General features: G+C 38.6%; 1 protein-coding gene across 1 annotated transcript in view; it reads left to right on the top strand.

Moving 5' to 3' along the window:
- The window catches only part of SEMA5A (sema domain, seven thrombospondin repeats (type 1 and type 1-like), transmembrane domain (TM) and short cytoplasmic domain, (semaphorin) 5A), a 539,042-nt gene that overhangs the window by 480,668 nt on the left and 39,767 nt on the right, over positions 1–18,607 (top strand). Inside the window, exon 17 of the mRNA XM_011940969.1 lies at positions 16,082–16,307. Within this exon, the coding sequence (XP_011796359.1) occupies positions 16,082–16,307 (226 nt within the window). The remainder of the gene's footprint in view (positions 1–16,081; positions 16,308–18,607) is intronic.

Below are 18,607 nucleotides of genomic sequence, written 5' to 3'. Positions count from 1 at the left end.
TGTGCATCTGATCTTTGCTTCCAGGGCTCTGTGTAAAGATGCGCTATAGAACAGGCTCCATGCTAATCACTGTAAACACATTATCTCACTTAATGCTTCTAAATTAGCATTGTGGATGACTTTCTTTCTATCCCATTTTACAGATGAGAAAGTGGAGGCACTAGGTTAAGGATTGAAGGGAGTACAACGCTGGGCAGACCTTGGTGAACTCTCCTGCTTATAACACAGAGCAATGAACTTGGGAGTGAGCACAGAGCATCACAGTTTAGGCTGACTAGCCCACTTCTGAGTGAACTCAGAGAAGAAAATCATTTTCAAGACATCAACACTAATGAAGAATCAACTCTCTCTGTCTTAGGTAGTCACTGGAAACTCAGTCACCTACAAAGAGTCTTAAAGGAGATGGATATTTTAGACAGTTTTCCCCATTAAAATACAGAAGCAATGGGCTAAGAATTTTATGAACATAAGACTCCATCCTCAATCTTTTGAATTCTTTTTACATTGGGCAGAAAAAGGTAACTTCTATACAATTTCAAAACAGTAGGGATACACCCTTATTTTCAGTTTTTAAATCAGTAAATCGATTGTAGAATCTGTCATACAACAACAAAATTCTCACATCTCTTGAGAATTTGTTTGATTCCAGATAGCATTCTCCCTGGCAGCATTTGCAAGAAGCTCTGAGGAAAAGGGCTCCCAGCGCAGTTCTGATCACTCATTTGGAGAAACCCATTTAACTTTCTTTAACCCAAGACTTCTCAGTCTTTCTTGACAACAGATGCTTTTCCTGTAGCACTCATTAGTACCCTGCGGAGTCATCCTTTAGGAAAAACTCTTCCCTGGAAGGAATAGAACACCACTTTAAGTTCTGTGAATTTCCTTAAAGCAAAAGATACTTACTCAACACATTTCACTCAAAAATAGTGGACTGAAATTCAGAGCTTTAATGGAATTGTTAAAGTTGAAGTACAAATTGTCAACACATGCGTAGTTTATCACTATTCTGGAAAGTTAAATTCAGAAATGTGAGTTCTGAATAATATCAGGTACCTTAAAATAACATGAATCATAACCACTGACCTCACCTTGCTAGATAACCTGCAGGACTTTCATCAACACCTTAAATTGCCTATGTACCATTAATAACAAGTAATGGTCATTTTTTTTAACTGAAACTTTTTCATGAGAAAACACTGTAGAAATACCATAGCAAGATGATAATGAGTCTTCCATATGGAAAATTCCTTGCCAGTGGGAAACTGGATGTATATATCTATATCATCTATATCTATATCGACACACACACATGTATATTCGGGTTTTATTACTCTGTAATAAATTAGTACAAATTCAATGGTTTAATACTACATGTATTTATTATCTGATTATTCCGTGCGTCAAAGTCTGGGAAAATTCAGACAGTGCCCTCAGCTCAATGTCTCACAGGCTGAAATTGAGGTGTTGGCCAGAACTGCAGTCTTTCTGTGGCTGAGTGTTTCAAGCTTGCTAGGTATTTGTAGAATTTAGTTCCTTGCAGTTTTAGGACTGAGGTCTTGTGTTTCCTGCTGGCTATAAGCTAGAGGGTGGCGTTCTCGGCTTCTAGGCTGCTCTTAGTCCTAGCCATATGGCTCACTCACCACAAGGAAGCTTCCTTCTTCAAAGCCAGCAAAAAAAAATCTCTTCTAGGTACGAGGAGGTTGTGGATTATTATAACCTGATTAAGAGGGTGATTATCCCATCATCTTCTCACCAACACTCCAAGAGAGAAAAGATGATGCAGAGCGTGACACCCAGGTGGTGGGAATCTCGGGGTTTGTTAGAATTCTCCCCACCACAGGTGTGTGAGTGGGTGCTTCCTATCAGAGGGCCCCTCAGATCAGAGATGCGTCACAATGAAGGAGTCAGGGTGTAGGTGATGGAAGAAGATGGACCCGCTGCTCTGAAGGCTCTAAGCAGGACTGTTCACCTGTGGACCCTGAGGACACACAATACCACATGCCTCATGAAAACAAGAAGACTGAGTAGTGCAAACTACATTGCTACCCCTGAGTTTTTGTGAGAGGTCTTTAGGAGTTTTACCAATCGAGTAAGACAATAGAAGATGCTACAATTGTTTCATCCTAAGTTCCTTCAGTTTTTTGTTTGTTTGTTTGTTTTTAATTATACTTTAAGAGTTCTGGGATACATGTAAAGAACATGCAGTTTTGTTACATGGGTATACATGTGCCATGGTGGTTTGCTGCACCCATCAACCTGTCATCTACGTTAGGTATTTCTCCTAATACTATCCCTCCCCTAACCCCCACCCCCGACAGGCCCCCCTGTGTGATGTTCCCCTCCCTGTGTCCATGTGTTCTCACTGTTCAACTCCTACTTATGAGTGAGAACATGTGGTGTTTTGTTTTCTGTTCTTGTATTAGTGTGCTGAGAATGATGGTTTCCAGCTTCATCCAAGTCTCTGTGAAGGACATGAACTCATCCTTTTTTATGGCTGCATAGTATTCCATGGTGTATATGTGCCACATTTTCTTTATCCAGTCTATCATTGATGGACAATTTGAAAGACACTAGGTCTTTGCTATTGTGAACAGTGCTGCAATAAACATATGTGTGCATGTGTCTTTATAGTAGAATGATTTATAATCCTTTGGGTATATACCCAGAATGGGATTTCTGAGTCAAAAGGTATTTCTGGTTCTAGATCCTTGAGGAATCGCTACATTGTCTTCCACAATGGGTGAACGAATTTATATTCCCATCAATAGTGTAAAAACGTTCCCATTTCTCCACATCCTCTCTAGCATGTGTTGTTTCCTGACTTTTTAATGATCACCATTCTAACTGGTGTGAGATAGTATCTCATTGTGTTTTTGATTTGCATTTCTCTAATGACCAGTGCTGTTGAGCTTTTTTTCATATGTTTGTTGGCTGCATAAATGTCTTCTTTTGAGAAGTGTCTGTTTATATCCTTCACCCACTTGTTGATGGGGTTGTCTTTTTTCTTGTAAATTTGTTTAAGTTCTTTGTAGGTTCCGGATATTAGCCCTTTGTCAGGTGGATAGACTGCAAAAATTTTCTCCCATTCTGTAGGTTGCCTGTTCACTCTGATGATAGTTTCTTTTGCTGTGCAGAAGCTCTTTCTTAGTTATTTCTTGTTGTCTGCTAGCTTTTGAATTTGTTTGCTGCTGCTTCTCTAGCTCTTTCAATTGTAACATTAGGGTGTCAATTTTAGATCTTTCCTACATTCTCTTGTGGACATTTAGTGCTATAAATTTCCCTCTAAATACTGCTTTGGCTGTGTCCCAGAGATTCTGGTACATTGTGTCTTTGTTCTTATTGGTTTCAAGTAACTTATTTATTTCTGCCTTAATTTTGTTATTTATCCAGTAATCATTCAGGAGCAGGTTGTTCAGTTTCCATGTAGTTGTGTGGCTGTGTGGTTTTAAGTGAGTTTCTTAATCCTGAGTTTTAATTTGATTGCACTGTGGTCTGAGAGACTGCTTATTATTATTTCTGTCCTTTTGCATTTGCTAAGGAGTGTTAGTTTTAAAAAGCAAAAAATTTTTAATGGCATCCAAATGATCTAGGCGAGGAAAATGGTATTTAAATTATTTGCCTTTAATTTTCGGTAAAAAGCAAGTTGGTATATATTTAAACCATGCGATTCACATTTATTTTTATTTTTATTTATAGTTTGTATATTTATATTTTTTATATTTCTCAAATCTCAAAACTTAAAAATGTTAGATATCAATTTAAACAGAAAATATTAACTTATCATAGACTAATAATCAGGTCTTTGCAAACTATTTACTATTAGTGGCCTATGCTGCTGAATGAAGAGTTTTTAATGCAATATATATTTTTATCAATGAGATGGTTAGTCAAGGACATGAGTATGGTTTTATCCTGCGCCTGCCATAAGTACTCTATTATTCTAATTTTATTTTATATTTTCTTGCCAAAAAAATGGAGCCAGGTTGGCCCTATACAAGTATGTTTATGTGACTGTAACCATCACATACATATCCTATTATTATAGGTAGAATTTTTTTTTCTAAATCTTGTTTTTCTTATTGTTGCATATGTATGACTCTGTGTGTGTGTGTGTGTGTGTGTGTGTGTGTGTACATACCCAGCTGAAATTTTCTGGTAAGATGGCAGACCAATATTTGCCACTTTTTTTGTCTTTAAAAGAATCTAGGGTAAATGTCCCCATAAATTATTGTAAAAGCAAATTCATGACAGTTCACCTGAAGCCTTAATCTTAAATAACAGAATCTCACTTTGATTTTTGTTATGTATTCGAATGCTTCCAAAGTTCCTCATAAGAACTCTTAAAATCTGTACAAATTATCTTCATGTTCTCAAGCACTTACAGTATATTTAAACATTTTCGCTTAAAAATGGAAGAATAGAAGTAAAAGGTGGATGTCTCTGCTCAAGGTCACCCATTTCAATTGTTAGCTTGAGAAGGACACTTTTCCCAAAGGACGGGTATTTACTTCCATCTAAAAGTACTTACTCCTCTCATTGCAAGATATTTACTAGGAAAAAGATATTTGAATTCCTGGCTTTTGCTCTCAGAGAGTGAGAATTTAAAGACATTACAGTGAGACAATAAAATAAATAGATGGATCTTATCATTTGAGAAGTAAGTTTATGGAAGCAAAAGTGCCCACAAATCACAGCCTCTGTGATAAAGAAGACTTCCAGTGGCAGCACGGATTTTCTTATTCTCCTGAGCTTTAGACTGTTATAAAAAGGAATGCCTAAAATAATGTGTAAGGAGGAAAGCCAGTTCCATTTTTGTGTACACACACACATATAAATGTGTGTGCACATACATACATCATTTTTGAGCAAGAAAGCAGAGGAGTATGTGTTTGCTTTTCTGCACTTAGAAGAACCCAGGTTGGCTACAGGTTGAAAGTGAACCTGTCCATTGAAAAGCCCTTGAGATTTTGGCTCAGTTGCTCCCCACTTGGAGCCAGTGAGGGTGCCAGTTACTCAGGTGAGTCGTGAAGTCGCATCCATCCCAGGCTTTGCCCTAGAGAAGCTCACAGGCTTGGGAGACCCCCTTGCAGACAAGCGGCATAGTAAATGTTCGTGATGCATGATAAGGTATTTCGAGAGTACTGTAGCTACTTAGAGCAAACCTGCAGAAAGTCAGTTACTGCATAGAACAGTGGGATTGTGGATGATTTGCTACTTTAGAAATGCTCACTTTTTGGTTACAATATTGTTTTCACATTTTTTCAAAACATTTGTATTGTATTTTATTGTGCTTTTATGACTAGTAAGAGTAGTGGAAAGAAACCAGGAATATCGAAAATCTCTAAATCGTTAACTTCTCTCCAGAGTAACTAGCATATACTGAGTTTGTCGTTTGGCATTTTGAATATCACCTCTTTTCGCCTTCTATGAGCCAGATTCAAATACATGCCCTGGGAGTTTATTTGGGATGGCTGAGTAAATCTAAAGCAAGGTTGTGGATTGCAAAGGCATTTTGGTGTTAGGAGATCAGCTTGTCTGTCCTCTTACATGGCATTTGGTGGGAGTTACTACAAGCATTTAAATGTGTTTTTAGAGGGTTGGATGGTGAGGAAGTAAGAAACAGTCCTGGAAGTCAAGTTCTCCTAAGTTACCCTGTGACTCCCACACTTCTCCAAATCCCATGGAAGGTGATTGTATGATAATTCCCTCATGTTCAAAGGCCCGTGCCAGCAGGAAAATGCACTGTTGCCAAAGAAACTGATTAGAAGGGAAATAAGTGATTTTAAAAGAATAAGGAACATGCACAGGCTACACACACACACACACACACACACACACACACACAAACACACATCATAATGCATAGTCAATGTACTGGCTGGCTATGTGGTAGAAAAAAGCGTCATTTTTTGGACATATATGGTGGAATGTAAAAATGGAACGGATGGTGCACGCTTTATATTTATGAAGCATTTATCTACAAATACTGGTCATATTCAGTCCTAAGTAACCAAACATAAATGCCATGAGAAAAATTACTATAATTTTAATATATGCAGGTATGTACAAACTCACAATTGTTTGGGATACCATTTTTTATTTGTACAAACTTGTGGTGTACACGTGAGATATTGTTACATGTATATAATGTGTGTGTGTGTGATCAAGCCAGGGTATTTAGGGTGTCCACCACCCAAGTACAATGCATTTCTGCTTAATTATAGTTACCCTATTCCGCTAGCAAATACTGAATTTACTCCTTCTATCCAGCTGCATGTTTTTACTTTTTAATCCGCTTCTCTTTCATCCTCCTCTCTCTTCCACTTACTTTCTCAAACTCTGTTTACTGTATTTCTCTACCTCCATGTGATCCACTTTTTATTGGCTCCTGCATATAAGTGAAAACATGTGATATTTGTGTTTTGGGGCCTGACTTATTTCACTAAAGATAGTGACCTTCAGCTCCATTCATGTTGCTGCAAATGCAAATGACATGATTTCAAGATAATTTCTTTCTTTTTTTTTTTTTTGAAATGAAGTCTTGCTCTATCACCAAGTTGGAGTGCAGTGGTGTGGTCTCGGCTCACTGAAGCCTCCAACTCCCAGATTCAAGCAATTCTCCTGCCTCAGGCTCCTGAGTAGCTAAAACTACAGGCGCCTGCCACCACGCCCGGCTAATTTTTGTAGTTTTAGTAGAGACAGGGTTTCATCATATTGACCAGGATGGTCTTGATCTCTTGACCTCATAATCCGCCCACCTAAGCCTCCCAAACTGCTGGGATTACAGGCATGAGCCACCACACCTAGCCTCAAGATATAATTTCTAAATGAGCAAAGAAGACACCATGTATTAGAAAGAGGCTTGTTTTTCTGAAACCATACAGTTTTGTACTTTTATTGAGGTATGGTTGGCATACAATGCACTACATGTTTACAATGATAAAAATTTGATCAATTTTAAGGTATTTGTACATTCATAAAACCATTAACACAATAAAGGTAGTGAACATGTCCATCAACCCAAGTTTCCTGATTTCCTTTTGCAACATCTCCCTGATACCCCTCCCAGTACTTTCTAGTCTCAGATAAGCACTGATTGCTTTCTGTCTCTGTGCAATTAGTCTCTCTGTCTCTTTCTATTAGATTTCATATTTCCTAATGTTATATGAATAGAATTCTACAGTGTCACTCCTTTTTTTTTTTTTTTTGGCTGGCTTTTTTATGTGTGTGATTATTTTCAGATGTTTTGTTGTTCTGTATATCAAGAGTTCCTTTCTTTTAATTGCTGAGTAATATTCCATAAGATTCTTCATTTAGCTGTCCATCTGCTGATGACTGTATAAGTTGTCTCCAGTTTTTTAACTATTACAAATAAAGCTTTTGTGAACATTCATGTACAAGTGTTTGTATGAGCATGTGTTTTATTTTCTCCTGGGTAAGTATAGAGGAATGGAATGAGTAGGCTATGTGCGATGTATACGTTTGACTTCTTAGGAAAGTATCAAACAGTTGTCAAACAGTTTTGTGCCATTTACAATGCTGTCAGCAGTGTATGAGATAGAGCAGACCTGCAGAAATGGAGTTACTGCATAGAACAGTGGGATTGTGGATTAATTTCTACATAGAAATATTCAACTTTTTGATTATAATGTTCGTTTCACATTTTTTTCAAAACATTTCTATTGTATTTTATTGTGTTTTTCTGACTATTAAGAGTAGTGGAAAGAAACCAGGAATATCTAAAATCTCTAAATCATCAACCTATCATCAGAGTAACTAGCATATACTGAATTTGTCTTGTAGCATTCTGAATATCGAGTCTTTTTCCCTTCTATGAGCCACATCCAAATACATGCACTGGATGTTTATTTGGGATGGCTGAGTAAATATAAAACATTGTGTCCTCATCAGCATCTGATACTGTCACAGGATTTTGGGTTTAGGGGCTTTTTTTTTTTTTTTTCCTGTTGTTGTTGTTTGAATTTTAGTCATTCTAATACATGTGTAGTGGTTTACTTGTGGTTTCAATTTACCTTTTTCTAAGTTTATGTATGCTTGTTTTGCAATCACATATCTTTGTTGAAATGCCTATACATATCTTTCAGCAGTTTTTCTATTAGTTTTTATACTCTAGTTTTAACTTTTAAAATACATAATGAATGCAAGTCTTTTTATCAGATATATGATTTGCAAATACTTTCTCTCAGACTATATAGTTCACCATTAATTTTCTTAACAGTGATCCTTAAAGGGCAGAAGGTTCTGATTTTGATTAATTCATTTTAATTGGTTTTTTATTTTATGGATGATGATTTTGGTATTTTATTTAGAAAATTTTTGCTTAACCTGAGACCCCACAGGTGTTCTCATGTGTTTGCTTCTAGGAGTTCTTTGGTTTTAGATGTTGAACTATGATCCATTTATGTCAATTATCATAGATGGAACAAGTTATTGACCAAAATTCATGTTTTCACATACAGATATTCAATTATTCCAACATCATTTTCAGAAGAGACTATGCTTTCTCCATTGAATTGCCTTTGCACATTTACTAAACAAATCAATAAGCCGTAAACAGGTGGGTCTCTTCCTAGACTTTCCATTCTGTTCTTTTGCTCAGTCTTTCTATCTTGATGCTTACACTGCAGCATCTTGATTATTGTACCTTTATAATGAATCCTCAAGTTAGAAAGTATAAGTCTTCCTGCTTCATTCTTCCTTGCCAAAATATTTCGACTATTCTAGATACTTTGTATTCCATATGAAATTTAGAATTAGCTTGTTAATTTCTACCAAAAATGCCTCCTCGAAGTATAATTAGGATTGTAGTGATTCCATTTCCTTTCATTATAAAAGTCATGCACCTATTTATTTGAGATTTAATCTTAAGTATGTTATGTTTTGATGCTACTTTAAGTAGTGTTCTTTTAAAATTTTAATTTCTGGTAGCTTGTTGCTGGTGCATAGGAATGAAATAATATTTTATATTTACATTGATCTTGTGTTCTGCAGCCTCAATAAATTAATTTATTACTTCTAGTAGCTTTTTTTTTTTGGTAGACTCCATAACATCTTCTACATAGACAATCATATTGTTCATGAGTAAAAATATAATTACTTCTTACTTTTAACATGGATGACTTTTGTTTCTTTTTCTTTCCTGATTGTACTGGCTAGAACTTCCAGTTTAATCTTGAATAGAAGTGATAAGGCCAGACATCCTTGCCTTGTTTCTTATCTTAGGAGGAAAGCACACAGGCTTTAACCATTAAGTGTGATGCAGTCTGTAGGTTTTTAATAGCTGTCCTTGATGAAATTTAGGAAATGTATTTGTGTTCCAAGTTGATTGAGAGTTGTAATAAGGAATTAATTTTGATTTTTATCCAACAATTTTTGCATCAATTGAGATTATTATACAAGTTTACTTCTACACAGTTCATAGGATGAATCAAGTTATTTCTTTCTTATCTCTTTGAGGTCTTCCTTGAACATATGGGATGCAGTTATAATTACTGTTTTGATGCTGTTGACTACACATTCTGTCATCTGTGTCATATCTGCATCAGTTTCAATTGACTGATTTTTCTCTTCATTCCAGGTTGTGTTTTTGGCCTCTTTCCATGCCTGGTAATTTTAGATTGGATGCAAGACATTGTGAATTTAAACTGATAGACACGTTTGTTGTCCTAAAAATATGCTAGGGTTCTCTTTGGGGACATAATTAAATTATGTAAAACCAGTTTGATGGTTTTGGTGCTTACTTTTAGTCTTAGTTACTTGGGATCAAAGCCACGCTTAGTCTGCAGTAATTTTTCCCCACTGTGGAAGCAAGGCCCCTTTTGGTATCCAACCAGTGATATGAGGTCTTTTACTTTTGCTCTTTGAAGCGAGCACTGTTCCTGGTCCTGTGTGGGTAACACACACTGTTCCCGCTGACCATTTCAGGCAGATCTTTCCCTACTCCTGTGCAGTTTCTTCACATGAACATGCTGATTTTTTAAGTCAAAACCTCTGTTACCTGATTTGTACTCAGTTGAAATCTTGATGGGTGATTTTTGCATGTCAGTGACATGATCACTTTGTGCAACTTTCTCCTTTCCAATAATTTCAGCCACTTTGGCATTCTCCAGTTTCCAAACTGTCTCCTCAGTCTCTAGCCTGTGCCTAGGTTTCTGCTCCCCATGCCGTGGCCTGGGAACCTTCTCAAGGCTGTAGGCTGTGGCAACCATGAGTCTCCCCTAATATGTCTCCTATTACTCAGTGATCACTGACCTTCATTGCCTGAAGTCCAGTACCTTAAGAACCATTATTTAATATAAATTTGTGTTATTTGGGTAAAAGGGTTAATCCAGTTTCTGTTACTCCGTATTGGTGGGAAGCAGAAGACACTCTGTGACCATATAATTTTGAATCCACCACCTTCCTTTATATACCTTCCTTACTGGGTACAACTAAACTAATTTCCAGAACTTCCAGTCAGTCTTTGTTCTGTTTGCCACAGGCTCCTGGGAGCATGGTTCTACTTACATGTAGATGCTTGAGTATTGTGGCTCTTTGCAAGCACAATTCAATTACTTTGTTATCTATCTTATGTGAATTGCTTTCAGTCTCGGCAGGCTAAGCTTAGTTACTGAAAGAGAACTTGGTAAACGCATATGGAAACCATAAGTATTCCATATGAGAATAAATTTAGTTTACATATTCAGCTATGGACGAGATGACTTTAAGGGTAATTTTTGTGCTTCACTCTGAGCATGTGGTATCAAAATTCTGCTTGGATTGTCTCCATCTCTCTACGTTACTTTCAGTGTATGAAATGCAAGATATGTTAATTTTCTCAAAGGAAAAATAAACAGCAAAACAGGAGGTTCCACTTAACTATCTAAATCTGTTCCCCAATTGTATGCAAATTTCATCTCAATAGGCTTATCTGTTACTTAATCAATATGATTTATCCACTTACCAAAAAGTGTTACTATGCTCAAGATTGCTAATATAAAATAAACATGACAAAGTTCTTGCTTTTGACAAATTTGCAGTCTATTAGTGGATGCAGAATTATAAATAGGCACTTAAGCTTTAGGGAACTACAAGCTTGCATTCTGTAAATCAGGTCTATGGTGATGGGGGCCTGAATTAGAAGAGGCCATTAAGATGGAGAGGACAGAAGGAACACAGGAAGCCATGACTGTAGAACTTGGCATAGAAGTAAGGGAGAACCAGCAGCATGTCTCCCACGTTGCAGGATTAAATGAGTGCGTTTATCACTGTTGACTGGAATACATAACACATGGGGAACATATTTGGAGGAATTATTTACAATTGCTTTAGTAAACATTCTTGTCTCATGTTTTCTGCCTGAATATTAATAACCTTATGTGCCAAATCATAATAGTCAGCTTCCTGAAATCCTTTTTAAAATCATTTATCTCTTTAATATTAAGTGCAGTGTTGTTAAAGTTCCATCTACATTTGGATAGTTGCAGCAGTGGTTCTCTAGTAAATTGTAACATACATATTCAGTTAAGCCATCTAAGTCATCACGATAGAATTAAATCACTTCATGATCTTGCTCATTAAGATAAAACAAATTGGCCATACTATTTCTCACCATTTCATAATTTGATACTTCAAGTGAATGTATCATAATTAAATCTCCAAAAGCACTTGAAAGGAGAAATTCTGAGTCTCACGTTAAGCTTTGAACCATGAGAAAATAAGAACATACGAATAGACTGTTGTTGGAGGCTTAGATCTAAAGAGACTAAACTGGTCTTTCTTAGCCATGAGCTGCGCCCGCCTCTGGGACCAACACACAGATGCCAATGCAGACACTGGAGCCAGCTTTCAAACACATTTGTGCCTCATTCATTTCAAAAATTAGACTTCATCTCCATAGAAAGAACGAAGCTTACCGTGTGGGAAACCTAAGTATTGTTGTTGGAATCCTTTAAATATGTTTATGGAGATGTAATATTTTACTAATTTATAGGTAATGCTGCATTTGTGAAGACCTAAGACCAGCACTCTTCAAACAGAGGTCCTTAAACGGCACATGATGTTTGTTTGAGATGGAGTCTTACTCTGTTGACCAGGCTGGAGTGCAGTGGCACAATGTCGGCTCACTGCAACCTCCGCCTCCCAGGTTCAAGCAGTTCTCATGCCTCAGCCTCCCGAGTAGCTGGGACTACAGGCACCCGCCACCACGCCCAGCTAATTTTTGTGTTTTTAGTAGAGACAGGGTTTCACCATGTTGGCCAGGCTGGTCTCGAACTCCTGACCTCAGATGATCCACCCACTTTGGCTTCCCAAAGTGCTGGGATTACAGACGTGAGCTACCACACATGGCCAAGCTGCATGTGTTTTGAGCCCATTTCAGCAAGGAGCTCTGGGATGCTTACCTGGCCAGGCTGGCTCAGAGTGACGGAGGGAAGGGCCGTGGCATATGGCATTTTCAATCCAGAGGTGAGAGCATCCCCATACCAGAGGCACAGAAGGTCCAAGACAAGGGTTTATTGCTTTCCTGTCATGTGGTTTTCATTCCAAGTGAAAGAGATCACACACGTGTTGTGCCTTGCTTTTTACATGTTTGGGTTTATGGCATTCATTGGGGCTTTTTCATTTAAGAGGCAGCATTCAAAAGATGCCATAATAAAAGATGCTATAAACACAAGAAAATGAAGTCATCTATCTTTCTAGTATTTGTTGATGTAGAGATGGTGTAGGCTGGGAGGAATGCCTGGAGAGTATTAAATCAAAGCAACAGCGATGATCACTGTACATATTTTCTGTTAAAAGCCTATGATGTCACAAAAATCCTGAGTGTTATCCACCATAAAAAAAAATAATAATAAATGCATTGTAAGTAAAAAAAAAAAGCTAGTTAGAGTATTTAAAACAGTACAAAATAAAGATTGTATTAGGTTCCCAGGTAAAGTTGGTGGTGTGGACACACAAGTTGCTTTCTATCCTACTGGAAACATACTAATACAGTATTAGAGGGGTTGATTTTTCAAGGCATAAATGCACAAAGTCAGAATAAGAGAGAAAGAACCATGTTGTTTTTAAAAAGTAGAATCTGGAAATACATTGAAGAAGCATGAATTCAAGTCTAGCAGAGGAGAATTATGTGGAAGACAATGCTGCCCAGTCCTATGATTCTTAGAATGGCCTGCTTGCAAGGCTAGCTGTTGACTGGCATCTGGGAATCTGGATTTCAGGAAGGTTTCTACCATTCCCAGATGGCAAGAGTGGCTCTCTGTGCTTAAATTTTCTGTACAAACAATGTGGTGTATACTGAAAGCTTCCTTGAGAGAAACTGGACTTTTGGTAAATGCAAAGCAAGGATGTTTCTGCAACCAGACCCCAGTGAAAACCCTGAGCACCAAGTCTCCAGTGAGCTTCCCTGGTAGACCATCTTCCCTGTACATCATCAGAACTAGCTGCTGGGAGACCTGAGTACATACTTTGTGACTCCGCTGAGAGAGGTCTCTTGGTTGTGCCACCCGGCTTTGTCTGGACTTCTACCCCATGTGCGTTTTCTCTTTCCTGATTTTGCTTTGTATTCTCTTACTGTAATAAATTATAGCTGAGAACACTGCTGCATACAGAGTCCTATGGATCCTGCTATCTAATCATAGAAACTGGAGGGATCTCGGGGACCCCCAGCACATACATGAAAAGAATCATCTCAATGCACACCAGAGACCCCTCAGAGAGCTCAGGAATCAGCAGCCCCGTTTTCTTTGTTAGTGGCAAAGTAACATTGGCTGACTTCTGTTTAAGAAGTTGTCAGACCTCCATATCTCTCTCCCACTCCACCAAGGGGACTAGACCTGCTCTGTCTGACAGATGCTAGGAAGCTTATTTTCTGGAGAGGAAAACAGAGCATCTCTGGACCTCTGAGCACTGAGCTCAGTTAACTGGGTGCTTCAGAACTGAGAAAGGCAGAGTCAGATAAATGACTGTCTACTGGACACTGAGAGTTCAGCCCTCTTCCTCCACTTGGCTCCCAGATCCTCCATGGCTCAGTCTCCAGCATCCAGACAGATAAGACACTGGAGCAGTCTTCTCAGGGGTCTCTGAAGAGTCCAGCAGGAAAGGTTTAAGATTCTGACAAAGATTCTTAAATTCTGGTTAAAGATGCTTAACCAGATCTGACCAGGTCTATAGACTTCTCTGTCCTTAGACCTTCCAGTTAAACTTTTTAGCCCTCCACTCTAATTCAAAGCAGAAAACAAAGAATGTTCAGATCACAGAAGAAACAATCTAATAAGAAAGATAGCGATCCAAAAAAGCAAAGGGAATTCAGCAATTTGAAGATACAGAAGCTATAGAGAGAGACTACAACCTTGAAATAATTCATCAATGTACTCAGTGTATTCAAATCATCAACATACTCAAATTGGAGAAAGTAGTGTGACCAAAAAGTAAGAATAGGATACAATAAAAGGGAATAATCAAGAACCAAAAAATAGACACAAAAAGGCTTTTGGAAATTTAAAATGTAGTAGATAAGATGAATATTTCAATCATCATTTTGGAAGATAAGGTTGAGGAAATCTTCCAGAAACTAGAGCAAAAGATGAAGATATGGAAACTATGAGATAAAAGATGAGAAATGTAAAAATGGATAAATGAGTTTACATCCAAAAGATAAGCGATGCAGCAAGAAAAGGGAGGGTGAGCATGAAATGAAGTAATCAAGAATATTTCTGCTCACGCCTGTAATCCCTGCACCTTGGGAGTCCAAGGCGGGCAGATCACGAGGTCAGGAGATTTAGACCATCCTGGCTAACATGGTGAAACCCCGTCTCTACTACAATAAATTAGCCAGGTGTGGTGGCGAGCACCTGTAGTCCCAGCTACTTGGGAGGCTGAGGCAGGAGAATGGCGTGAACTGGGGAGGCAGAGCTTGCAGTGAGCCAAGATCGCACCACTGTGCTCCAGCCTGGGTGACAGAGCGAGACTCCGTCTCAAAATAATAATAATAATAATAATAATAATAATGATAATAATAATTCTAAAACCAAAGGAATTTGTAGATTCAAAGGTTTTACCAAAAGAACCCAAAGTCAAGTGTAGCGGTATGGTGATAAGTATCAAAATATGCAACTGAAAGAAGTGGAGAAATGATAGAGCGATTTTCTTATTTTATGATAAAGCTTAATGAGTGATTCTTATTTTATTAATAAAATATTGTTAAAAATCTTTGATCCTGTGGCCATCACTAGGTGTATCATGTGTAAGGTTTCCCCTCCAGTGAAACCCGTTGCCGTAAAATGGAGAAATTATGTCACACTGCATCCAAGGTCAACTCCTGTATCCCTCCTACTGGGCTCTGTGTTTGCAGCAATTGTACGTAGAATGCTTGTCAAATAAATCAGTAGGTGCTCCAGGCAGATTTTCATCATCTCCACCTGCCAGACCTCCAAAGCCACTGTGTGCTCATCTACCCAGGACCCTCCTACCTGTGGTTCCAAGGGAGGTACCTGGGAGGGAGGGAACAGAACTTACATTTCAGTGTACTCTCAGGAGACGCTGAGAAGGGCTTTGAAGGTGTTAGCTGTGAGATGATGGGAAACCTTCTTATACGTAAAAAAGTCTCTGGCATCATTTTATCTTGTGGCTCCCCTACCACTCTAACACCTCACATCTGTGATCCCAGGTCTTAAAACATCCGTTAATCTCAAACTGAATATTATGAGGTTTACAGATCAATCTTTTCAAGAAAATGCTAAACTTAACATCAGAATAATGGGTACTTGCAGCTAGTCATTAAGTGAAAGGAAGATGATTTTTATGGGATCACTGGGGTTTTTTCCCACAAGCAATTAAGTTTGTTGTCTCATTCCCATTGTTTACACAGGAGAGACTGCGGATTCCTTTTGGAGATGTCTTGAACACTGAGCATTCTGTTGAATGCCTAATTTAACATAAATGTGTTTTTAGTTTGGTAGAGTAGCTGTGTCTTGGGAGCTGGTGTTTTAGAGACGCCTGTCTTTCCCTGAAGGAAAGGAGCCCTTCGTGAGGTTGCTCTCTTCACCCTGTATGGTAATGCTCGCCTGCATGTTCTCCCCAGGAGTACCAGCCTTGCAACACCAACCCGTGTCCTGAGCTGAAGAAGACCACACCCTGGACACCCTGGACGCCTGTCAACATCTCTGACAACGGCGGCCACTACGAGCAGCGGTTCCGATACACGTGCAAAGCCCGCCTGCCCGACCCGAATTTGCTGGAAGTGGGAAGACAGAGAATCGAAATGCGGTACTGTTCTAGCGATGGCACCAGTGGCTGCTCCACAGACGGTGAGTAGTCATTCCGTGGGGACTGACCCACTTCCTTGGAAGGATCTTTGATCTTATCTCTAAGGTCATAAACAGCAGTAGGACTTTTTTTTTTTTTTTTTTGAGACGGAGTCTCGCTCTGTCGCCCAGGCAGTGGCTCGATCTCAGCTCACTGCAAGCTCCGCCTCCCGGGTTCACGCCATTCTCTTGCCTCAGCCTCCCGAATAGCTGGGACCACAGGCGCCCGCCACCACGCCTGGCTAATTTTTTTTTTCTTTTCTTTTTTTGTATTTTTAGTAGAGATGGGGTTTCACCGTGTTAGCCAGGATGGTCTCAATCTCCTGACCTCGTGATCCGCCCGCCTCAGCCTCCCAAAGTGCTGGGATTATAGGTTGTGAGCCACTGTGTCCGGCCTCTTTTTGGTTATTTATGGCTTAGCAGCCTTGAAAACAGTGATCCCTGTACAGCACAACTGACTGTAGGACAAATTGCAAGAAAACAGCCTTACTGTAAGAAGTTAGATATTGAAGTGATACTATGAAATCAGGCCCCCAGTAACATTATATTTATTATAGACCCAGAATCATTTGTGTGAGATTTATTTAGTATCAGAAAATGTACTGGGGAAGCATCAGTGATCTTTCATACGTCTTCTGGCACTAAAACGTAAGCTGAGAAAAAGTTTTCTTTATTTATCCCGAAACTTCGCAAAGGCAGCAAAAGCCAAAATTGACAAATGGGATCTCATTAAACTAAAGAGCTTCTGCACAGCAAAAGAAACTACCATCAGAGTGAACAGGCAACCTACAGAATGGGAGAAAATTTTTGCAATCTACTCATCTGACAAAGGGCTAATATCCAGAATCTACAAAGAACTCAAACAAATATACAAGAAAAAAACAAACAACCCCATCAAAAAGTGGGCAAAGGATATGAACAGACATTTCTCAAAAGAAGACATTCATACAGCCAACAGACACATGAAAAAATGCTCATCATCACTCGCCATCAGAGAAATGCAAATCAAAACCACAATGAGATACCATCTCACACCAGTTAGAATGGCCATCATTAAAAAATCAGGAAACAACAAGTGTTGGAGAGGATGTGGAGAAATAGGAACACTTTTACACTGTTGGTGGGATTGTAAACTAGTTCAACCATTATGGAAAACAGTATGGCGATTCCTCAAGGATCTAGAACTAGATGTACCATATGACCCAGCCATCCCACTACTGGGTATATACCCAAAGGATTATAAATTATTCTACTACAAAGACACATGCACACGTATGTTTATTGCGGCGCTATTCACAATAGCAAAGACTTGGAATCAACCCAAATGTCCATCTGTGACAGACTGGATTAAGAAAATGTGGCACATATACACCATGGAATACTATGCAGCCATAAAAAAGGATGAGTTTGCGTCCTTTGTAGGGACATGGATGCAGCTGGAAACCATCATTCTTAGCAAACTATCACAAGAACAGAAAACCAAACACCGCATGTTCTCACTCATAGGTGGGAACTGAACGATGAGATCACTTGGACTCGGGAAGGGGAACATCACACACTGGACTTATCATGGGGAGGGGGGAGGGGTGAGGGATTGCATTGGGGAGTTATACCTGATATAAATGATGAATTGATGGGTGCTGACGAGTTGATGGGTGCAGCACACCAACATTGCACAAGTATACATATGTAACAAACCTGCACGTTATGCACATGTACCCTAGAACTTAAAGTATAATTAAAAAAAAAAAAATCTTGAAAAAAAAAAAAAAAAAAAAAAAAATATTTAATAAATTACCCCCGCTCCTTTGTTTTTTCCCCCTAATATAGCGTTAGATTTACAGTAGACACCTGCTAGTAATTTGTTAAATAAAAAATGAGAGAATTGCTATTTAAAATGTGTTCTTCATAAAAGCATCAGTACTGCCTATATATTCTAAACACTGTGAAATAAGGGAATGTCTCAGTTCTTCTATTGTTTTTTTATAATTGTGTAACTCTCAATAAAATAAAAATATTTCGATTTAACAAAAAAAAAAAAAAAAAAAGCTCAGTGTGTGAGGATACTAGACTAGTCTTTGAAATTACTTTGCTCCTCATAATTGAGTAAATCCCTTGAATGCCATAGTAATAGAATGGAGAAAGTCCTGAGGCAGAAACCAGATCTGGCCTCTGCCTGGCCCTAACACCAAGTGGTCCTTTTACCTGGGGCAATTCACTTTCTCTCCCTAGAGCTCAGCTATCTCACCTGCAGAAAAAGGAATTGAGCCTGATGGTCCTTAAGAGCTTGATGCTTTGCTTTG

Source organism: Colobus angolensis, unplaced genomic scaffold (genome assembly GCF_000951035.1).
Source record: "Colobus angolensis palliatus isolate OR3802 unplaced genomic scaffold, Cang.pa_1.0 Scaffold196, whole genome shotgun sequence".
Taxonomy (NCBI): domain Eukaryota; kingdom Metazoa; phylum Chordata; class Mammalia; order Primates; family Cercopithecidae; genus Colobus; species Colobus angolensis.
The sequence above is the reverse complement of the archived record's forward strand: the minus strand, read 5'-3'. Positions and strand labels throughout refer to the sequence as shown.